Source organism: Tripterygium wilfordii, chromosome 14 (genome assembly GCF_013401445.1).
Source record: "Tripterygium wilfordii isolate XIE 37 chromosome 14, ASM1340144v1, whole genome shotgun sequence".
Taxonomy (NCBI): domain Eukaryota; kingdom Viridiplantae; phylum Streptophyta; class Magnoliopsida; order Celastrales; family Celastraceae; genus Tripterygium; species Tripterygium wilfordii.
The window spans coordinates 9,510,704-9,529,212 of record NC_052245.1 but is presented as its reverse complement, the minus strand read 5'-3'; the positions used below and the strand labels follow the sequence as shown (position 1 = coordinate 9,529,212).

The 18,509-nt window shown below is 34.6% G+C and overlaps 1 protein-coding gene across 2 annotated transcripts; it reads right to left on the bottom strand.

Moving 5' to 3' along the window:
* Positions 1 to 3,225: 3,225 nt before the first annotated feature.
* Positions 3,226 to 13,374, bottom strand: LOC120015712 (dihydroxy-acid dehydratase, chloroplastic). 2 transcript variants are annotated; one of them, XM_038868249.1, is made up of 14 exons: positions 12,713 to 13,373; positions 11,699 to 11,770; positions 11,211 to 11,258; positions 8,818 to 8,972; positions 8,534 to 8,728; positions 8,342 to 8,453; positions 8,166 to 8,235; positions 8,003 to 8,061; positions 7,743 to 7,866; positions 7,563 to 7,633; positions 5,041 to 5,142; positions 4,672 to 4,752; positions 3,590 to 3,748; positions 3,226 to 3,502 (listed from the first exon to the last, which is right to left on the bottom strand). In XM_038868249.1, exons 1-14 carry the CDS (start codon positions 13,283 to 13,285, stop codon positions 3,452 to 3,454), a joined length of 1,872 nt encoding a protein of 623 aa, XP_038724177.1. In that variant the 5' UTR covers positions 13,286 to 13,373; the 3' UTR covers positions 3,226 to 3,451. The 2 variants fall into 2 exon arrangements, with proteins under 2 accessions (XP_038724177.1, XP_038724178.1); XM_038868250.1 differs by lacking the exon at positions 8,534 to 8,728 and having other exon boundaries at positions 12,713 to 13,374.
* Positions 13,375 to 18,509: the final 5,135 nt, after the last annotated feature.

The following is an 18,509-nucleotide window of genomic DNA, read 5'->3' as shown; positions in this document are numbered from 1 at the left end:
TGTCGATGGCATATTGAGAAAAATATTTTTACCAGTTACAAGAAAAGATTTTTCGACAAAAAAACCTGGGGCACATTCAACAAAATGTGGCATGCTTTGGTTATGTCAGAATCAGAGTATGAATATGAATTTCATCTTGTGGAAATTGAGTTAGAATTTCATAATTATCCTATGATTCTTACGTACTTAAAGGAAGTTTGGCTAACTCCTTAAAAAGAGAAGTTTGTTATCTGCGTGGACAAATAGCTGCATGCTTTTTGGAAATACGACGACAAATAGGTCAGAGATTCAGCAAGCAAATTTGAAACTCCAGTTTCGTACATCTCAAGGTAATTTTGAGTCAGTATGGTCCACCATTCATAATTTGCTTGAATGTCAATTTACAGTAATAAAGAGTATCTTAGAGAAGAGCTTAAATGTTGTTCAACATAGATTTCAAACATCATACTTTGAAGCCGACATTCAAACATGCAGATGTATTGTTCGATTAACTCATGGACTTCCTTGTGCACATGAGATATCACTATATGCACGCGAAAAACATCGAATTCCTTTATCTTTTGTTGATCGTTTTTGGAAAAAACTTGACTTCAAGTTAAGCGAGTTATTAGAATATGATGATCTTAGTTGTGTGGTTGAGATGGAGCAAATTGTGGAACAGTTTCAAAAGAAGCCTCAATCTGGTAAAATTGGACTATTGAGGAAGCTACGAGAGATAATCAAACCGTCCACTACCTCACTTTTGGAACCAAAAGTCATACAAAATACACATGGTCGATCCTTATTAAGAAAGAACGATAAATCGACTTGTAGAGATCCCTTTGCATTTGAGTATGTGGACGCTTCTTTGAAGACTTCATATGTACCTCATCGTCATAGTTGTTCATCAATTGACATTGCTTCACCAACTATATCAAGACGAGGATAACAAGTTCCATCACTAAGTTATGTCAATCAATTTCCCCTGATACTGAAAAGATACGTCGTGAATGTCATCGATGTAGCAACCGACGGTAATTGTGGATTCAGAGCTATTGTTGCTTTGTTAGGTCTCCAAGGAGGTGAATTTGCTTGGTATTCTGTTAGGCGTGATTTAATTGAAGAGCTAAGGGCATTTTGAGAAGAGTATGTATATTTGTTTGACAGTTATGAGCGGGCATGCTATATTCACAATGCGCTTGCATTTTTCGAGACAAATAAACCAGCACCAATCAATTGTTGGATGAATATGCCTGATGGGATAACTTATCGTATTAGGGTACAACATCGTCTTGCATCTCATAAGCGACATACAATCTTTGATTTTTTTACTGTTGCGATCCATCTCACCTTCACATGCAGAACATAGTGTCATCACTATTGGATATGTGAATGATAACCACTTTGTTCAGGTATTCATGAGTGGGAATTATCCGATGCCCCCTATTATGATCTAATGGTTTTCATATAAGTATGATTGTGTAACAGAATGGGCGACACTATATAAGAAACAACTACGTCATTATGAGAAGCTTGTTCATTCGATAAATGTATCTCAACACATTATAGACATAACCTCTGATTAATGTGCTTTGTATTGATAACAATATTGTTTTTTAATAATATTATTTTTTGAACCAAATAAATTAAAAACCCTAAAATTATAAATTATAAAAATATAAAATGTGGGGTCAATGGTGGGATCGGGGGTGTATAGAGGAAAAAAAAAGGGAGGGGATTGTATAGAGTAAAAAAGTGGACGCATTTAGACTTTAGCTTTTTTTTATAGGTACAGTCCATTAACGAAATTCTAGGAAGGTACATATCAAATTAACAATAGTCGGATGTACCCATTTGCAAGACCTTATTCCTTTGCCAATCATTATATTTTGTCCTCAATGTAGCATAACTAAGCGAGTCTCAATCTTTCAACATTGTCAAAATATATTCAGGTCGAGCCAAACTTTGATGTATCTACCACCAAGGAAACCTCTGCTTGGTTTAATTTCTCAATAAATGAATGACCTTCAAAGTATTTTATTCTAGAATAATTGTGAACTCCACAGTAACATTAGCATCCAACCGTGATCATATATTGATTTCTCAACTCTTGATCTAAAAGGATAATTACACTTCTATCATGTAATTCTTTTACATTTATCTTCAACATTCTTCCACCACTTCTATAAGGCCCACTTCTTTTACAACTAAACAAAATTCCGTTTTTTTTTTGTCACACCATCCCTCTTAAATGATATTATCATAGTCACAATCGCACATCTTTTTTCAATATGGCGAATCCATTTCATACACTCTTCTCGTGTGGAAAATATGTACAACAAATAGAACACAATCAATAATAATATATAATTCACCATATATGTACAATAAATTAAAATTAAATAAAAAAATTCAATTTAGTAGTCCATGATGCACTAACATCCAACACACATATGTCAAGATGTGAGTATTTAAGGATGTCAATCATCATAGAAGGAGATGGAATAGAAGGAGATGGAACAGTAAATGCATATCATTAACTTGGGGGATGACAAGAATTGTCATGTTTTAAAGCAGGTTACATACATTTATAAACTATCCATTATAGACAAAATCAGAGGCATTCAACAAATAAATACAACGACATCCAAAAGAAAAATACACTAGTTGCCTAGCATAGAGCCCAGACTAGGATTATGTTGTTCTATTTAAGGTTATGTTGTTTTATGTAAGGTTCGTGTACAAATAACAACTCCCTATTATGTATTTTACAAGAATTATATTGTACAAGTCTAATACCAAATTCTTTCTAAACATTGGATAGGATTAAATGTGAGCTTATACATTGAACGTCAATATCATACCATTCTACATGGAGTACCAAATGAAGCCGAAGAGTTGAGGCGTAATGGGCTTCAATTCGCCTAACGATTATCACAGGAGTTCAAGTTATTACTCTTATTTGGTTATCTTTGGACGAGATCTTCAGTTTAGCTCCCACTTAAACTAGTTTTTTGGGGTCACCTTAGATGCCAAAGGCCTCATAAGAGTACGTGTAGACCATTAGGTGTCTAATAAGGCCGAGAATAGAATGAGTTGCTCTTAACAAAGCAGAAAAGGACAAACGAGAGACCATTAAGTGTCAACTGTTGAGATGGCTCCTCTAATCCTGTTATTATCTAACCATGGACAATATCGGCACGTCTCATATAGGAGATCCTTCAGTTTACGCAAGACGTGTTCCAGTTCGAGCTAAAAATTGTGACAAATTTTATTAGAAAAAATTGTGCCAAAATTGCATTGTCTGGACGGTGTCACTGAAAAGGGTAATACACGAAAACCTGCCGGCACATAAAACCACTCTAACCTTAAAATAAAAATTACGGTAGAAAGGAGCATAACCTAGTTCTTACAGGCGGAAATGTCATTGCTGAAAACAATGAATGGAGGCACTCCTCTCCGAAACACGTCATTACTCGTCAGTTACACATCCTTTTGAGGCCGGCTGCACGTTCTTGATGTACTAGAAATGAGGAAAAGAACGCTTGCTTTCTTAGTGAATGTGTCAATTCATACGATCAGAATATAGATGATGAAGATTCGACCATACCTTGTATAGAGCTCCTCGAGAGGCCCTGTATGGAGGTGGAGTCCAGTTTTTCCTTCTATCCTCCATTTCTTCACCAGTAATCTGAACATCTATTCTCCTCTGCCGAACATTAATGTTGATAATGTCTCCATTTTTCAAAAGGCCAATTGGACCTCCTTCCTGGAAAAACAATTGCAATTCAATCTTCATAGTGATTCTCTATATGCCAAATGACCCGAACAAAGCTAAAATGTACATATATATATATATATATATATAATGCATAAAGGTCCTTCTGCATATATTATCACAATGTAATACAATCTTCATAGTGTTTTTCTTAGTAGTGTTCTCTACATAAAGTGTTTTCTGCTTATATTATGCATATATTTTTACATTTTAGAAACTCCAAATTTTGTTTTCTATTCTAACACTACCCACAAAGTTTTTTTAAATTAACAACTTGAGGACAAATTCCCATATGGAAAATCCTAATCTATTTAAACTCATAGAAAGATAGAAAGGGATTTCTACTCTCTAAGGATGTCTCACTTATGGAAAGGAAATGTGATGTTGGACAAATAGAGTTACAGGGGAAAAAGCACAGAAAGCTAGAGAGTAGAAGGTGTGGAATTGAAGAAACAAGCAGAGAGGATTCTGGGGAGTCTGTAATCTATGTGCACAATACAGTGACGCGAACGATAGCTTCTATGCTCCTACATCAATATGCCTTCGACAATCCTTTTCCAACATTCCTAGTAAAAAATAAACCAAGATGGCCGGAAGAGTAATTTATCTAATAACATCCTAGTTTTCCTTCCAAGTTTGTTATCCCCTGCAATTTTTTTTCCTTCTCTCCTACATCGAAGTTTCTGTTCTGCACTACTTCTGCCATTCCTAGATAAAGGATTAAAATGGTTTGGCCATAGCTGTTGGGGAGGGTACAATAGCCTCAAAACTTAAAAAGCAAGAAAAAAAATAACACAAAGTCCCCATCATATTCCAGATTAGATTTCCAACAAAGTTAAATGGCAAACAATAAAGTACAATCTATTTATTTTCTATTAGAATGAAATAAAAATGATGTATTCTGACGATCCTACCTGTGCCTCAGGGCATATGTGACCAACAACAAATCCATGTGAACCCCCGGAGAATCTACCATCTGTCAACAATGCAACCTCCTGTACAGAAATCCACATGAGCCCACTTTAAAGGTAAGAAAAGTTATGTGAAACTATGTCAATACCTTATACAGAGAAAGAAACCTCCTTGTTTATAAAAATAAACTACCATATTATTGACAGAACTCAATGTGCAACACTCTTCTTATAACGATTACATAACAAGAAATGATGATACAGATTATGGAATATAAATTTGAAAAAGAAAAAGCATACAATCAGAGCCAATTGATTAGCACAGCACAGCAAGGGACCTAAACCATAACTGAAATTCAAACTCAATAATACCTTCCCAAGACCTGCTCCCATAATTGCACTAGTCGGTGTTAACATTTCAGGCATGCCTGGTCCACCCTTTGGCCCCTCTCCTCTAATAACTACTACTTTTCCCTGTAAGATAACAAAAAAATGCAAGGTCCTGCAGTGAGTTCTAGCATACATCATTTCATCAAATATTGAATAGAGGTGGAGCAGATTCAGCTCTCAAACACAAGAAGAATGCCTGAATGACATTCAGATATATATGCATAATTGGATATGGCAAGCAAGGAATTGATGACATATTTCACTGGGCTCCCGCACCAAATGCAGCCATCTCAAATTCAGAACAGGACTAACCGAAGTCTTCAAAACTAAAATGGTGGAAGATACCATTCAAAAAAATTAACAATAAAAAGACAAAGAGTTCATGATAATTTGGCAGGGAAGTGGCAACAAAGCTGTTCTAGTAACCACATCTAGCAGTAACAAAGGGTGATTGAAAGGTTTTTCTTAATTGAAATAAGCCCGGAAATTACTTTAGCTTAAAATATAATATAATTCCTCATTTAAAATGCAAATGTATGTGCTCACATCAAATGACAAAAGATTTATGTTCCAGTAAATGGACTAGAATGTGACAATAACAGAGACTCCTTCAAGTCCATACTTTAAGTACTAAAAAAGCTTGTAGCGCTCTAACGAACAATGGAAAATTCAGAACAGCATCGCTTGTCTCAGATACAAGTTCCGTAGATAATTTCAAAATGCAATAGTTTGTTAACAGTTCGTTGAGCATTTTTGATATCAAAACCCAATTTTAAGTCAAGAAATGGTAACTAAATGATAATAATAGTGGATGGAAAAAGAACATGACTTTTTACCCATTATTAAAGTCATTTATTTAAAGATACCAATTCCGGACACTGACACAACTCGGAGCCTTGGACACGTGTGTCCTTTTCATTTTTTTTAAGATGGACACGGCTCTAAAACTTCCCGGACATGGCAATAGACAATATACAAGTTACAGCAAAGTCAAAAAGGTTTGAATTGCAATTCTGTAATCTCCCTTATCAACACCCTCCTAAAATGGAAGTACACCGACCTTATACTATACAAATGTAACTGGATTTAATTTTTAAAGACACTAATTTGAAGATCATACAGAGTTAGTAGTTTTAATTCATTTCATAAATTTTCCAGCTAAGTGTGATTGAGCATCGTAGCATACAAATTTGTCAAATGATTTGAGTCGAGATATTTGATCCTTGTTCAATTAAAATAGCAATTTTTGTTGCTTGTGTTATCTACTTATCTTGAAGAGAACCCATAAATGTATTTATTCAAAAAAAATTGCAATTAAAACTGGTGTTATCTGAATCAAATGAAAAAGAGTTTCACTACCTTAAATAGCTGTTAGGGTTTCAAAGACCAATATATATACAAAATTTCTCTCCTAAGGACTCATAATGCAGACAGAAAATACGGACACACATACTAGCCGTTCGATCAAGTATGCGGCTCATATCAGCTTGATTAAAAAATTTATCCCACACGCAGCCCCATCCCTCTATCTTTCTTTCGCGAACTTCCCATCTCTTTGTTTCGCGAATGAAAACTCAGTCCCTCAGTTACTTCTCTCAAGCGAAGACCCATCCAACACGACCAAACCTCTCTTTCACTCGACCTCACCTGACAAAACAAACCTCTCCGTTCGACCCAGCCTCACCTGAATTTATTTGATTTATAATCCCTAATTAGAAGGGTTTGAAATCCCTAATTCCAGAAACATGCTTCAAACACAAAAAATCGACGATTCAAACAACCTACAAGCTTCAATGAGTGATTTCGAGCCAAGATGGGCGATGAGCTCATTCATGTAAGAGAGGGGGATGGGGGATGGGTTACTTCGCGTAACAAAGAGGACAAGAGAGGGAATGGCCCGATTAGCACAACATCACAAGAAGAAATTGATATCAGTAAACATATCCTTGGGGTGTGACTAGTTGCGAGGGTGGAGGAAATGAGTTGCAATTCTCGAATTGAGATTTAGATCGTGAGAGAGATGAAGGAGTGCAGATCGTGAAAGAGAGAGGGAGATGAGGGTTACGCGCGTGGGTGGGTATTTTTTGAGTGAAATAATCTGGGCCCTTAATAGGATCGGACAGCTTACAGTGATGTCCGCAAGTTATGTCCGCATTATGAGTCCTTAGGAGAGAAATTCTGTATATATATATATATATATATATATATATATATATATATATATATATATATATATCTTGCAAATTTTGAAATTCCCATGTTGGAGTGTCAGTGTCGTGTCCCGTGTCTGTGCTTCCTAGATTTTGACTAACACAGGGTTCACGATGTCGTGTAAAAATATCAGACTCCCAATAGTCAATATTATGCAGCCTTCTAAATTTACAAGAAGCTAAAAAGGAACTCTTGAAACTTTGGGCCTAGACCCATTCCTAAATTGATTGGGCAACTCTGCTGGTCGATAGTTGGTTTATCCAAATCAGAAGCCTCAAGACATGCATTTATACCTTAAATCTTGAGGGATTCTCAGAGATTGCAGCAATCATGGACTCCTCTCCTTCAAAGACAAGTGCAGGACCTGGCAATCAGTTTCAAGATCATTATATTAGCTTAAAGTATATTAAATCTCATACAAACAAATTAGACATTCAAGAAACAATTAGATAGATAGGATAAAAAGTTGGCACCAGAGAAATATAGCCCTTCTTTTCCAGTGATTTTTGCGACAGAACCCTCTGGTGCAACATTTCCATACAATATTTGGAGGTGGCCTGTTTTCTTGATGGCGTTTTCTACTGACTTTATTATGTCCTGGAAGACAAACGCGAGAGAGAGTAATGTAATTATTGCGCTTGGGGCCTTATTTATCAGTAGTTCAAAAAATATCATAAAGAATAATCATCATCGATTTAAGTGTACAAATTAGCATTTCAAATATCAAACAAACCTGCCCATCTGCCAAAGGAGGGCAATTTTTCACGTTCTCAGCTAAAGTCTTCCCAGTCACTGGAGAGAAAATAACCTTGTGTTAATGAGAATAGCAAAAAATCAACCATCAGTAACAAACTTGCAGTTGATGCTGAAATTATCATGTGCCCATATCTGCGTACCAGTCATGCAATCGCCATCCAGAAATCCAAGCTCTAAAAGATAGCGAATGACAGCAGGTGTCCCTCCAATCTATGGAATAATATTCTAAAGGTTCAATAATAAGAGACATTTCATAAACGTAACTGGTATAGCAACCTCATACACCATGAACAATAAAGGTATTCATCATATTGACCTTGTGTATGTCCTCCATGACATATTTGCCACTAGGTTTCAGATCTGCAAGAAAAGGAACCTCATCGCTAACCCTCTGGAAATCATCAAGAGTTAACTCTAGACCAACAGACCTGCAAAAATCTTCCTATAAGCCATTCATACGATGTGACAAGTGGAACTCATAAGGAAACCAAAATAAAACTCACTCCACCTTGCAATAGCAATTAAATGTAACACAGCATTGGTAGATCCACCTAGTGCCATGACGATAACCATTGCATTGCGCAGGGACTTTGGAGTGATTATATCTCGTGGTTTCAAGTCCAATTTTAGTAATTCTAGAATATATTTTCCAGCTAAACGGCACTCATCCAACTTCAATGGATCTTCTGCTGGTATTGAAGAGCTTTTGAAAACAGGAAGAAAAAAAAACAAAAAGTAAGGCGACTTGGTTTGCCAATTCCTACCCAAAAGATGCTGCAATTACAATTCTACCTGTAAGGAAGAGACATCCCCATGGTTTCGATAGCACAAGCCATAGTATTAGCAGTATACATGCCACCACAAGCCCCTGGCCCTGGACATGAATTAAGGAGTACATTTTTTCTTTGCTCATCACTAATTGATCCACCTAAATACTCTCCATAAACCTATGTCAACAATCAAAAGAAAATGAAAATGAGTTCCAGAAGTCGCAAAATCAATAATCCAAAGTTCACCAGTTTTCAGATGTAATGCAAAATCATCTTACAGGTTATATGCATTTCTTCAACTGTAATTGCTTCAATAAACAATTTGAATAAAACAAGAACTAAGACTCTAAGAGTCGTACCAATTTTATCAGTTATTCAATTCTAGATCAGATAACAATTTTTAGAATGACAATAATTCGTTGAAACATAAAAAATAATAGCCTGGGCTTTTCCTCATATTGGCCCAGAAGAAATGATGATTATAATTTATGTTATCGATTTACATGATCCAAAATATCACTGTCTGTCCGCTTAAACTTTTGGACCATCCAATTCTTCATCATGAAGTCAAAGCTAAAGGCACCATCCCTAGCCTTTTCTTCTAGCCTTATTCTTCCTTGTAGGCCAAATGTAGACTGAATTTTCAATCAGTTAATATGTATGTATAATTTATAATAAAAATTTTGGTCAACCGAAAATTATTCAATGCTTGCAAGTTAACATATTCAAACAGAATTACATGTTGCCTCCACTTTCCAGGTGTATCAGTAGTAGGTCAATAATTATTACCTAGCACAATGACATATTACCCCGAGTTTCCTATTGATTTGTTGTTCTAAAAGAAAAATATGATACTACAATAAGTTGCAGAGTGAAATTCAGGCAACCCAGAACCTAAGAATTAGATAGTAATGAAACAAAGATAAGCGTTTCAAGAGAAGACTACAGATTAAGCAAGAACAAGATGTGTGGGTGTGCGTGTTTGAGCCACGTGTGTGCACAGGACAACAACTAAACAGATCTCCATTGAGCAAAACAACACTCAGTTTTAGGAGTCAACTGTGTCTGAATAAAAGCGCAAGAGATTTCACTTTAGGAGTCAACTGGTGTTGACTCATCTCTTCTTTTTCCTCTTTAAATGGAGTACAAATCAAAAGCCCTGCCAACCATTATGCTAATGTGCTACATGCAGAAATGCCCAGGAACAGAGTGCAAATTAAAAAGTTTGCCCTCTTAAAAGCACATTTAAGTGTTTGTTTATATGTTGCATCTAAAACCTTAAATTGACAACTTAAAGAGGAAATTGTGATGCCATGGCAGAAAAGTAGCTCCATTACAGCCTAGATTCAAGCCATACCAACAGCCTCCACATAATGCAATATAAGGTCCCACATATCAGTCATCCCCTGACCATGCAATAGCAAGAGCTTTCTGCACTGAGTTGCCCTTTTAAGAAATCACAAGTTTCAGAAGCTAGCCTCCACTAATCCACTTCATATTACAACTACATGGATCTGTATGTAATAGATTCTAAATGAACGGTGAAGAACATCCACAAGTATAGAGGCACCTCTTTAAACATCACCAGGCTTCTACATAAACGAAGATTCAAAAATTACAAGGAAGAAACAAAGCCACACAAGTCTTCAATATCTAGATTCCTACTCTCTTGGCTTTCCATTTCTGAGCCTTTGGAATTTTGACTAGTCACTATGAATGAAATTAGTGTTCATGCAAAAAATACGACTCAGAAAGACGGAAACACAAGCCTAAAGGAAAACATCATTTTTGGGATGAGGGAGAGGAAAGGAGAGGCAGGTAAATAGTTATATGCTTTAGCATTCTGACAATTTTCTGGCTGATGGCACAAATATAGTTATGATGCACTAATGACAATCAGAACATTTCCGCCAATTATTTCCACTGGTCAAGGAATTGGCATATTGGCAACTTCCAAGTGACAACTATCATAACCCTCAAAGCCAATTTCTTCTTCACTTCACCTTTCTTAAAAGTAATAAAATGGTAGATGGCACAGGTTGCCTCCAAGTGCAAGAGATCTGAGATCTTATAAGAATAACTACCATCCATCATAGACATGCCGGAAACAGATGAGATAAATATAACAAAAAATACAATGGGCATGCTAAAGAAAACTAGTTGAAGCATCATCTCTCCATCAATCATGTACATTGAAAATTGCTGAAGATAAAGAAATAAAGCAATAAAACACGGAAAGAAGTCAAGAGGAAAATCCAGCTTTTTTATTGGCATTTTACCAAATCCTTTTTTTTTTATGCATAATTTTGTTAGGACAGAAAAGGCTAATGATGATTGAAATGCACTTTTTTATAGATATACAAGCTGACAACTGAACCCATTAGTAATGTTGAAGCAGCATATAATGATGCATACCTGGAAAGCAGACACTATGTCATATGTATTGCCTCCAAAATGACCTGGCTGCAAAACCCAAAAAAAAAATAACAATGCATTAGTCATCAGGAGTGGGATGTGTGTAACATTTCACCACTGTAGATGCAGATGTTTCTACATATGATGATCATCCAAGAGCCACAGTGAGTATCTTTTCAAAAATAAAACAAAATTCCAACATGATAGATGAAATGCTTTCTCATTATCTCAATGACAGAGGATATATGTGTAAGGGGGGGAGAATAGCACACAGATAGGTTGTATATTCTTCCAATTGTGCCAGGAAAAAAAAAAAGGCCAAACATCTGAAGATGAGATCTTCTTTCTAATGCAACTTCAAAAAATATCTCACATCAATTGTTTAACAAAACGATGTGCGTTTAAGTAAGCCAATATGAAAGATGGGTTCAATAGAAATACAGCATTTCCAGGAAGAAAAACAAAGAAGATAAAGCAACGTATCAAACCTTGATCGTTCCACCGTAGATCATGATGCTTGGTCGGTTGAGCCGCCCCATTGCAATAATTGTCCCTGGCATCTACAAAATATAAGAGACCACATTACATGGTCAGTAACCCATCCAAAAATAGAGAAACTACTGTAGCACAACATCAAGAAACAAAGCACAATATAAATAGGGCAAAGTGAATAAATATGAAAAAAAATGAGGGCCATATTTACGATCACATTATGGCTGGACGATGATAGCATATTGCAATTTGTAAGGCAGTAAATTTGCAGGTTCTTGAATTCCATTGGCATGTTTTTGACAGAAAGAAAGAACTCCAATACCACCTTTCTCAAAAGAATGAATAACAAAATGCGGGGAAAAAAAAAAGGAAGAGAAGAGTACAATAAGCTTAACATATTCTGCTATAATCTTCATATCACTACCACCAATCTAAGAGAACTTTAATAGAGGTAAGATAAAAACAAGAAAAAACTCATAGCAACACTTATGCGTGAAAACCAATGAGAAGTTGAGAACCCCTCCAAACTTAACAAGAGAGAACAAAGCATACATAGTTTCAGATACCTGTACATGGATTGGTGATGCCTTACAAAGGAAATATTTTCTACCCAATTAACAAGATAACTGAGGAATACTAAAGTCATAATTATATGCACTGGCCTTTTGCACATAAAAATGATAATCTTTTGTTAAACATAAGTAGAAGTAAAAGTAGAAGTGATGTGGATTATTAAAGAATCAAATTGCATTCATGTAAAAGTAAAATATCAATTAACTTCTCTATTTATAAAATAAAAAATAAAAACACAGAAGCTTCTGCAAAAAAACTTCTGCCAGACAAACTAAACACTTAAAAAAAATAAAAAATAAAAAAAACAACCAACAAAAAAAACTTATCTACCAGTGGTTGAATTTTCTTCAAAATTGCAACATCTACACATTCCAATCAAGAAACAAAAAAAAAATTGAAAACACCAAGAGAGGAGACGAACAATGAGCAACACTTACATTCTTATCACAACCGGGGATAGAGATATTGCCGTCATACCACTGCGCACTCATTACAGTCTCAATACTATCAGCAATTAAGTCCCTACTCTGCAAGCTATAGCACATACCTCTAGTCCCCATCGAAATGGCATCACTAACTCCCACAGTATTGAACCTGAACCCAACCAAGCCAGCCTCCCGCACCCCTTGCTTCACAGCCTCCGATAAGCTCAAGAGGTGCATATTGCATGTATTGCCCTCATACCAGACCGACGAGATACCGATCTGAGGCTTCGACATGTCCTCCTCAGATAAACCAACGCCATGGAGCACGGCTTGGGACGCACCTTGGGATACGGGCTCCGTAACGCGGGAACTATACTTGTTGAGCTTCAGGCCTTCACTGGAGGTACCGGCGGCGGCGGATGAGGGCTCAGCGGTCACAGCAGGAGGCGATTGGGCTGTGATTCGGAGAGAGTTGGGGGACCGCTTTGGAAGGCAGGTCCGGGTTTGGGGCCCATGGAGAGGGTTAAGGGGTTTGAATGTCGGAATGGGAGTGGTGGCGCGTGGAGAGATGAGGGTGGCTTGCATCGTCGTGGCGTCGGTAGGGTTTTAGGGACGGGAGAACAGAGGTTTAATTGAGACTTGAGAGGGAAAAAGAGGTTAAATAAGCGATAGTGCACGAGCAATTATATTAATGGCTATTGGGGCATTATAATTATTGGAAAATGTGATATGCTGTGTGGTGACATAAGAATGGAGACATTTTTTTTTGTTGAGGCTAACAAAATATAGGATAATGTTAGAGAGATCATGTGACCCCAAAAGTTTTTAAAATTTATGTGATATTAAAATATTTATTGATTAAAAACAGATATGTAGGACCCATCTTACATTCAACACTCCATATTAAACGGGGGTCTTTTGGGGTCTCAAGCATTATCCCAAAATATATTGAGATATGTGTTTTTTGATGTGGGCTAATAAATTATATTAATACAATGATGTAAATTTGTTGGTTGTAATAGAGGTGGGACGGAATATTGATTTTTCAGTAATGTTAGATAGTTCATATAGTGGTAATGGGAGTCCAAGTCTCTTAAACGAAATTTTAAAAAGTTTAACTCTCAAAATACATGTTAGACTTTTAAAAAAAATTACATATTCGGAATCAACACATAAAACTCTTTTTAACAAGATATGTCGATGAGTTTTATTGGATAAATCTTAATTCTATTATTTTTTTCAAAGGAATTTCTTAATTTCATTGTTTTTTTCAATGACATTTCAAAAACAAATGAATTAAGAACTAAAACATTGAATTCTAGATTGTGCTTTAAAAAATAATAGAATCGATATTAAAACAATAAATTTTGGACAATGAATTATGGGATAAAAGAGTGGAAATAAAACATTTCATTGGTTAAATCAATAAAATAAACCTGTTGGGCTACCAAATTGATGGGCTACATGTCATTTTCGATTGATTTTAGTATAAAATGTGTGTGTGCTGTGGGGGGCCCAACCATGAGCAAACATATGGGCATTTGAAGTTCCATACGCACATCCTTGTCACAACAAAATGAGGTTACTATATTGGTATTGTTGGAGCAAGGGGACAAATTAAAGTTCATGCACCACGCTTGACTCATCAAAATAAAACCAATAAAATGTCATTGTTGTACTCATATCTTTATCCATGACCCAACAAATTTTCCAAAAATACACTCATGAGCCAACAAAATATGACAATTGCAATGGCTATCGGACAATGAGTGTGGTTATTGAGTGAGTCGTGTGTTTGTGTGTTTTGGTTTGTACTTTAATTAGATCATTTGTTTGAATTTATGTTTTATCGCGGTGCCTGGATAGTGATTGACTCATTATGCTCATCATAAAGAGTTAATAGATTACTGAAAGAGAAATTATCATTAGTGCAGAAAGTCAATATTTTTATTAAATCATATGATATATAAAAGTAGAAAAATACTTCAATTTTGTTCATTCCTAAACTTGCCAGATTTTTACAATATTATTTTTTCCCTCTTAAACTAACATTGAAACTAGTGTTAGGATCCATGCGATGCACGAATATTAAATAATTTATAATTTTAATGAAATACTTGATCACAAAAGAATCAACACATTCAGTGAGTTTAGGAAAAGTTGAAGAGACATTCCTCACATTAACTTTAAATTTCAAGCTAAAATTCATTGAAGTATATAATATTAGAAAGTTGACAATGACATGATATACCTATGTTAAATTATAAAACACCTCTTTGAATACTACATTACTTGTAGTTTTACATAATTGCCATTCATCGTTAACAATTAATATTTTCAGCTCATTCCTAGTTTTTACTTGAGACTGTAACATATAGTTGGTCATGACTAAAAATCGGCCTTGACAAATACAAACGAACATGAGAAAGTGATTGTCTTTGGCTTTTGTTTATTGTCATAGCAAAATAATAGCTAATGGATATTGTCTTCTCTAAAATTTAAATGGCAACTGAGAATCTGATGGAGATAGTACTATTCAAGGAATAAATACTTTGTGACCCACCTTGCTTTCTGAAATAACATTAGATTCTATTATGTGCTTTCTCAATTGTGTTACTATCATTCTGGTTCCATTGCATAAACCATATTTCTGATCAATATTTCTCAACAGCATTACTGGAACACCAATCTTCAATTTTAATTCATAGTTTGGAAGACTGGAAGATATAATGGAATTTTAGAATGCAGTTGTGTATAAATATTCATGACTATCGGCATTCACATATGCTTTGCAAGCACTATTAGAACTAAAATAAGTTATTTCTTCACTTGAAACTAATGAAAGCATAAAGTCATTCACCGTTTGTACAATTTCAAGTGTTGGCGCAAGAATTGTCCTCTCCTGCAAATACTTAGAATCACCCATTTTTGAAATAAATAAGGATAAGTGCTATCAACAATTGTTGCCAAGGCATTGCCTAATTCCTTGATAAGAAGATCATATGGAATTTATATTATTCTCTCACCATCATTATGATCTCCAATTTCACCATCACCAATTTTTAATAGTCATTCCAAGAACTCTCTTATATTGTTTATTGCAAAATCATGACCACTCATTTGAAACCTCATTTTTCTTTGTCAATCTTAAGACCTTGCCGTTTGAAACCTCTTTTTTTTTTGTCAATCTTAAGACCTTGCAAAAATTTCACAAATATGAAGAGTTTATTGTTACAAAATACGATGCCTTGTCTTGTCCCCTTTGGAACAATAGACAAAATCTATCTAAAGTCACCCCCAAAAACTACAACTTTATCTCCAAAAGGTTGCTGAAGCTTTTATGATTCGTAAATCTAAGAACATCCCTCAAGGTCTTATCCAATGTTTCAAATAAGTATTTGTTAGTCATATGGGTTTCATCCCATATTATGAGCTTGGACTTACATATTAGTTGAGCCAATTGACTTTCTTGTCTAATATTGCAACATGAGTAGTCGTTAATATTCAAAAGAATACCAAATATGGAATGAGCTATTCTACCACCAGGAATCAACAGAGACGCTATTCCACTCGATGCAACTGTAAGAACAATTTCACACTTAGATCGCAGTGCTACTGAAAGTGTTTTCCATATGAATGTCTTTCCTGTACCTCCATATCCGTTTAAAAAGAACACTCCTCCTTTATTTACTGATACATCATGCATTATTGGTTCATAAATTCTCATATGTTCATCGGTGAGACAAGAAAGAAAGCTTTTTGTATTCTTCAGCCAAGACAACTTTATCATAGGAGAGCTCATCTTGAATCAACCTATTTTGAACTTCCGTAAGATAAATTTCATCTTGAATCATTATAATTTGTTAGAGCACCTCTAACGGAGGCATTAAAAGGGGATTCAAAATCCCTAACTTTCATTTTGCATACCCAAGTCATAAAATTAAGTCTCCAATTGGAGATGCTCTTACGTACATATACATTTCTTAAGATTCCAACCTACTTACCTACCTAAAAATAAATAATTATGAAAACAACAATGCTATTCATATATAAATGAAATAATATCCATCTACGTGGCAATCATTTTAGATTATTTGTGACTAATTGAAACAAAAAGATGATTCATGCTCTGTTGTAAATGGGTTTTTTCATAATTCAATCATATTTAGTTTTTTATTTATTTAATAATTCATGTTTTATTATCATAATCCAATCATTCTAAAGTACCGGCTACTTTCATTAGAAAATCGAAAATGATAAAGATCCTAACGGTCTAGTTATCCCAACTGTTGAGTTGAACGCACATGATTCAAGTAAATTTATGGGCTTCAAATGTCCCACATGATGCGCAAGAAATCTTGTGTGTACAATTCAGCTGCTAGGATCCATATTATAACTGTTAGAAAATATAGTGTTATTGGAATCTATTATTTGTGGTTGTTCCCATATGCACATTAATTTATTTGTTAACTTAAAATATGTATTTTCGATTTCCAATTTTTTTTGCGGAAACGCTACGTATCCCAAAAAAAATCAGTCATAACATGTAATTAAACAACGTAATAATGAAATTCAATGTGATTAGACAACGTAATAACGAAAGTCAATGTGATTAGACAAAACGTAATAACGAAATTCAATGTAACTAGATAACGTAATACTATTATGACCGGTTATGGAAGAAATTGTTAAGGATATATAGAGTTTTTGTATTTTTTTTTCGTTGTTCCCATATTCGCATTTATTTATATATAAAAGTAGAAGACACCTTCATCTTTTTTTCCCTCCAAAACTTTCAAGATTTTTACAATATTAATTTTTTTCCTTCCCCAATCAATATCAATATTAAAATATTTTTAAATCAAAGAAAGATATAGTTCATAATAACATATATAGAGAATGTTAACTCAAAAAAACTAACAAAATATCCTTTTAACCAACTATATGATTTTTTTCAGATTTTTAAAAATATATTCAAAAAATTGTGATAATCTTCAAAAATATATAAAAGTAGATAACCAACACTTTAAATTCATATTAATATTTTGAAATAGGATAGTACAACCTTTAAACGTTAAATTTTTTAAATATGATAATATTAGTTAATAAAATGTTTAGATTTTCATATTTTTAAGAGTTCAAATCATATCCAAATAGTCACAATTTTATGATTATAATTATATATATATATATACACGAACCCAATTGGTAGGAACAAACTAAATCAAATCGAATGTCAATTTTGAAATTCAAACTTTTATGTGAGCATCTGCATCAGTTTCTCTTAACAGATTTCCTAAAATACAGACAAAACGTCACTTTCCCCTATTTTACAGATTCTCCATCCAATCAACACTGCATCAGATTACCTATCATATTCTCTATTGCATTAAAATAATATTTATTTCTCTTTCCTTTATTTATTCTATTCATATAAATTACTTCTATTTAAAATAATAAATTAATTACATTTAAAACAATATATTAATTAAAATAATAAATTAATGTTATTAAAAATTAGAGAAAAAAGAGAGAGAAAAAGTGAGAGGAGAGAGAAAGAGATGAGTGATGAGAGAGAAAGAAGAGAGAGAAATAGTGAGGAGAGACAGAGGTGAGAGAAAGAAGAGAGAGAAAGGAGTGAAAAAGTGAGGAGAGGAGAGAGAAAGAGATGAGTGATGAGAGAGAAAGAAAGGAGTGAGGAGTGAGAAAGAAGAGAGAGAAAGAAGAGAGAGAAAAAGTGAGGAGAGAGAAAGAAGAGAGAGAAAGGAGTCAAAATGTGAGGAGAGGAGAGAGAAAGAAGAGAGGAAAA

What these genes read in the sequence shown, in the direction of transcription:
- LOC120015712 (XM_038868249.1), bottom strand. Translation starts at nt 13,285, where the DNA reads ATGCAAGCCACCCTCATCTCTCCACGCGCCACCACTCCCATTCCGACA. An exon ending in GGATGGCGATTGCATGACTG is followed by an intron (nt 8,062 to 8,165) that starts GTACGCAGATAT and finishes TTTTCTCTCCAG; the next exon opens with TGACTGGGAAGACTTTAGCT. An exon ending in CTCGAGGAGCTCTATACAAG is followed by an intron (nt 3,503 to 3,589) that starts GTATGGTCGAAT and finishes CCTCATTTCTAG; the next exon opens with TACATCAAGAACGTGCAGCC.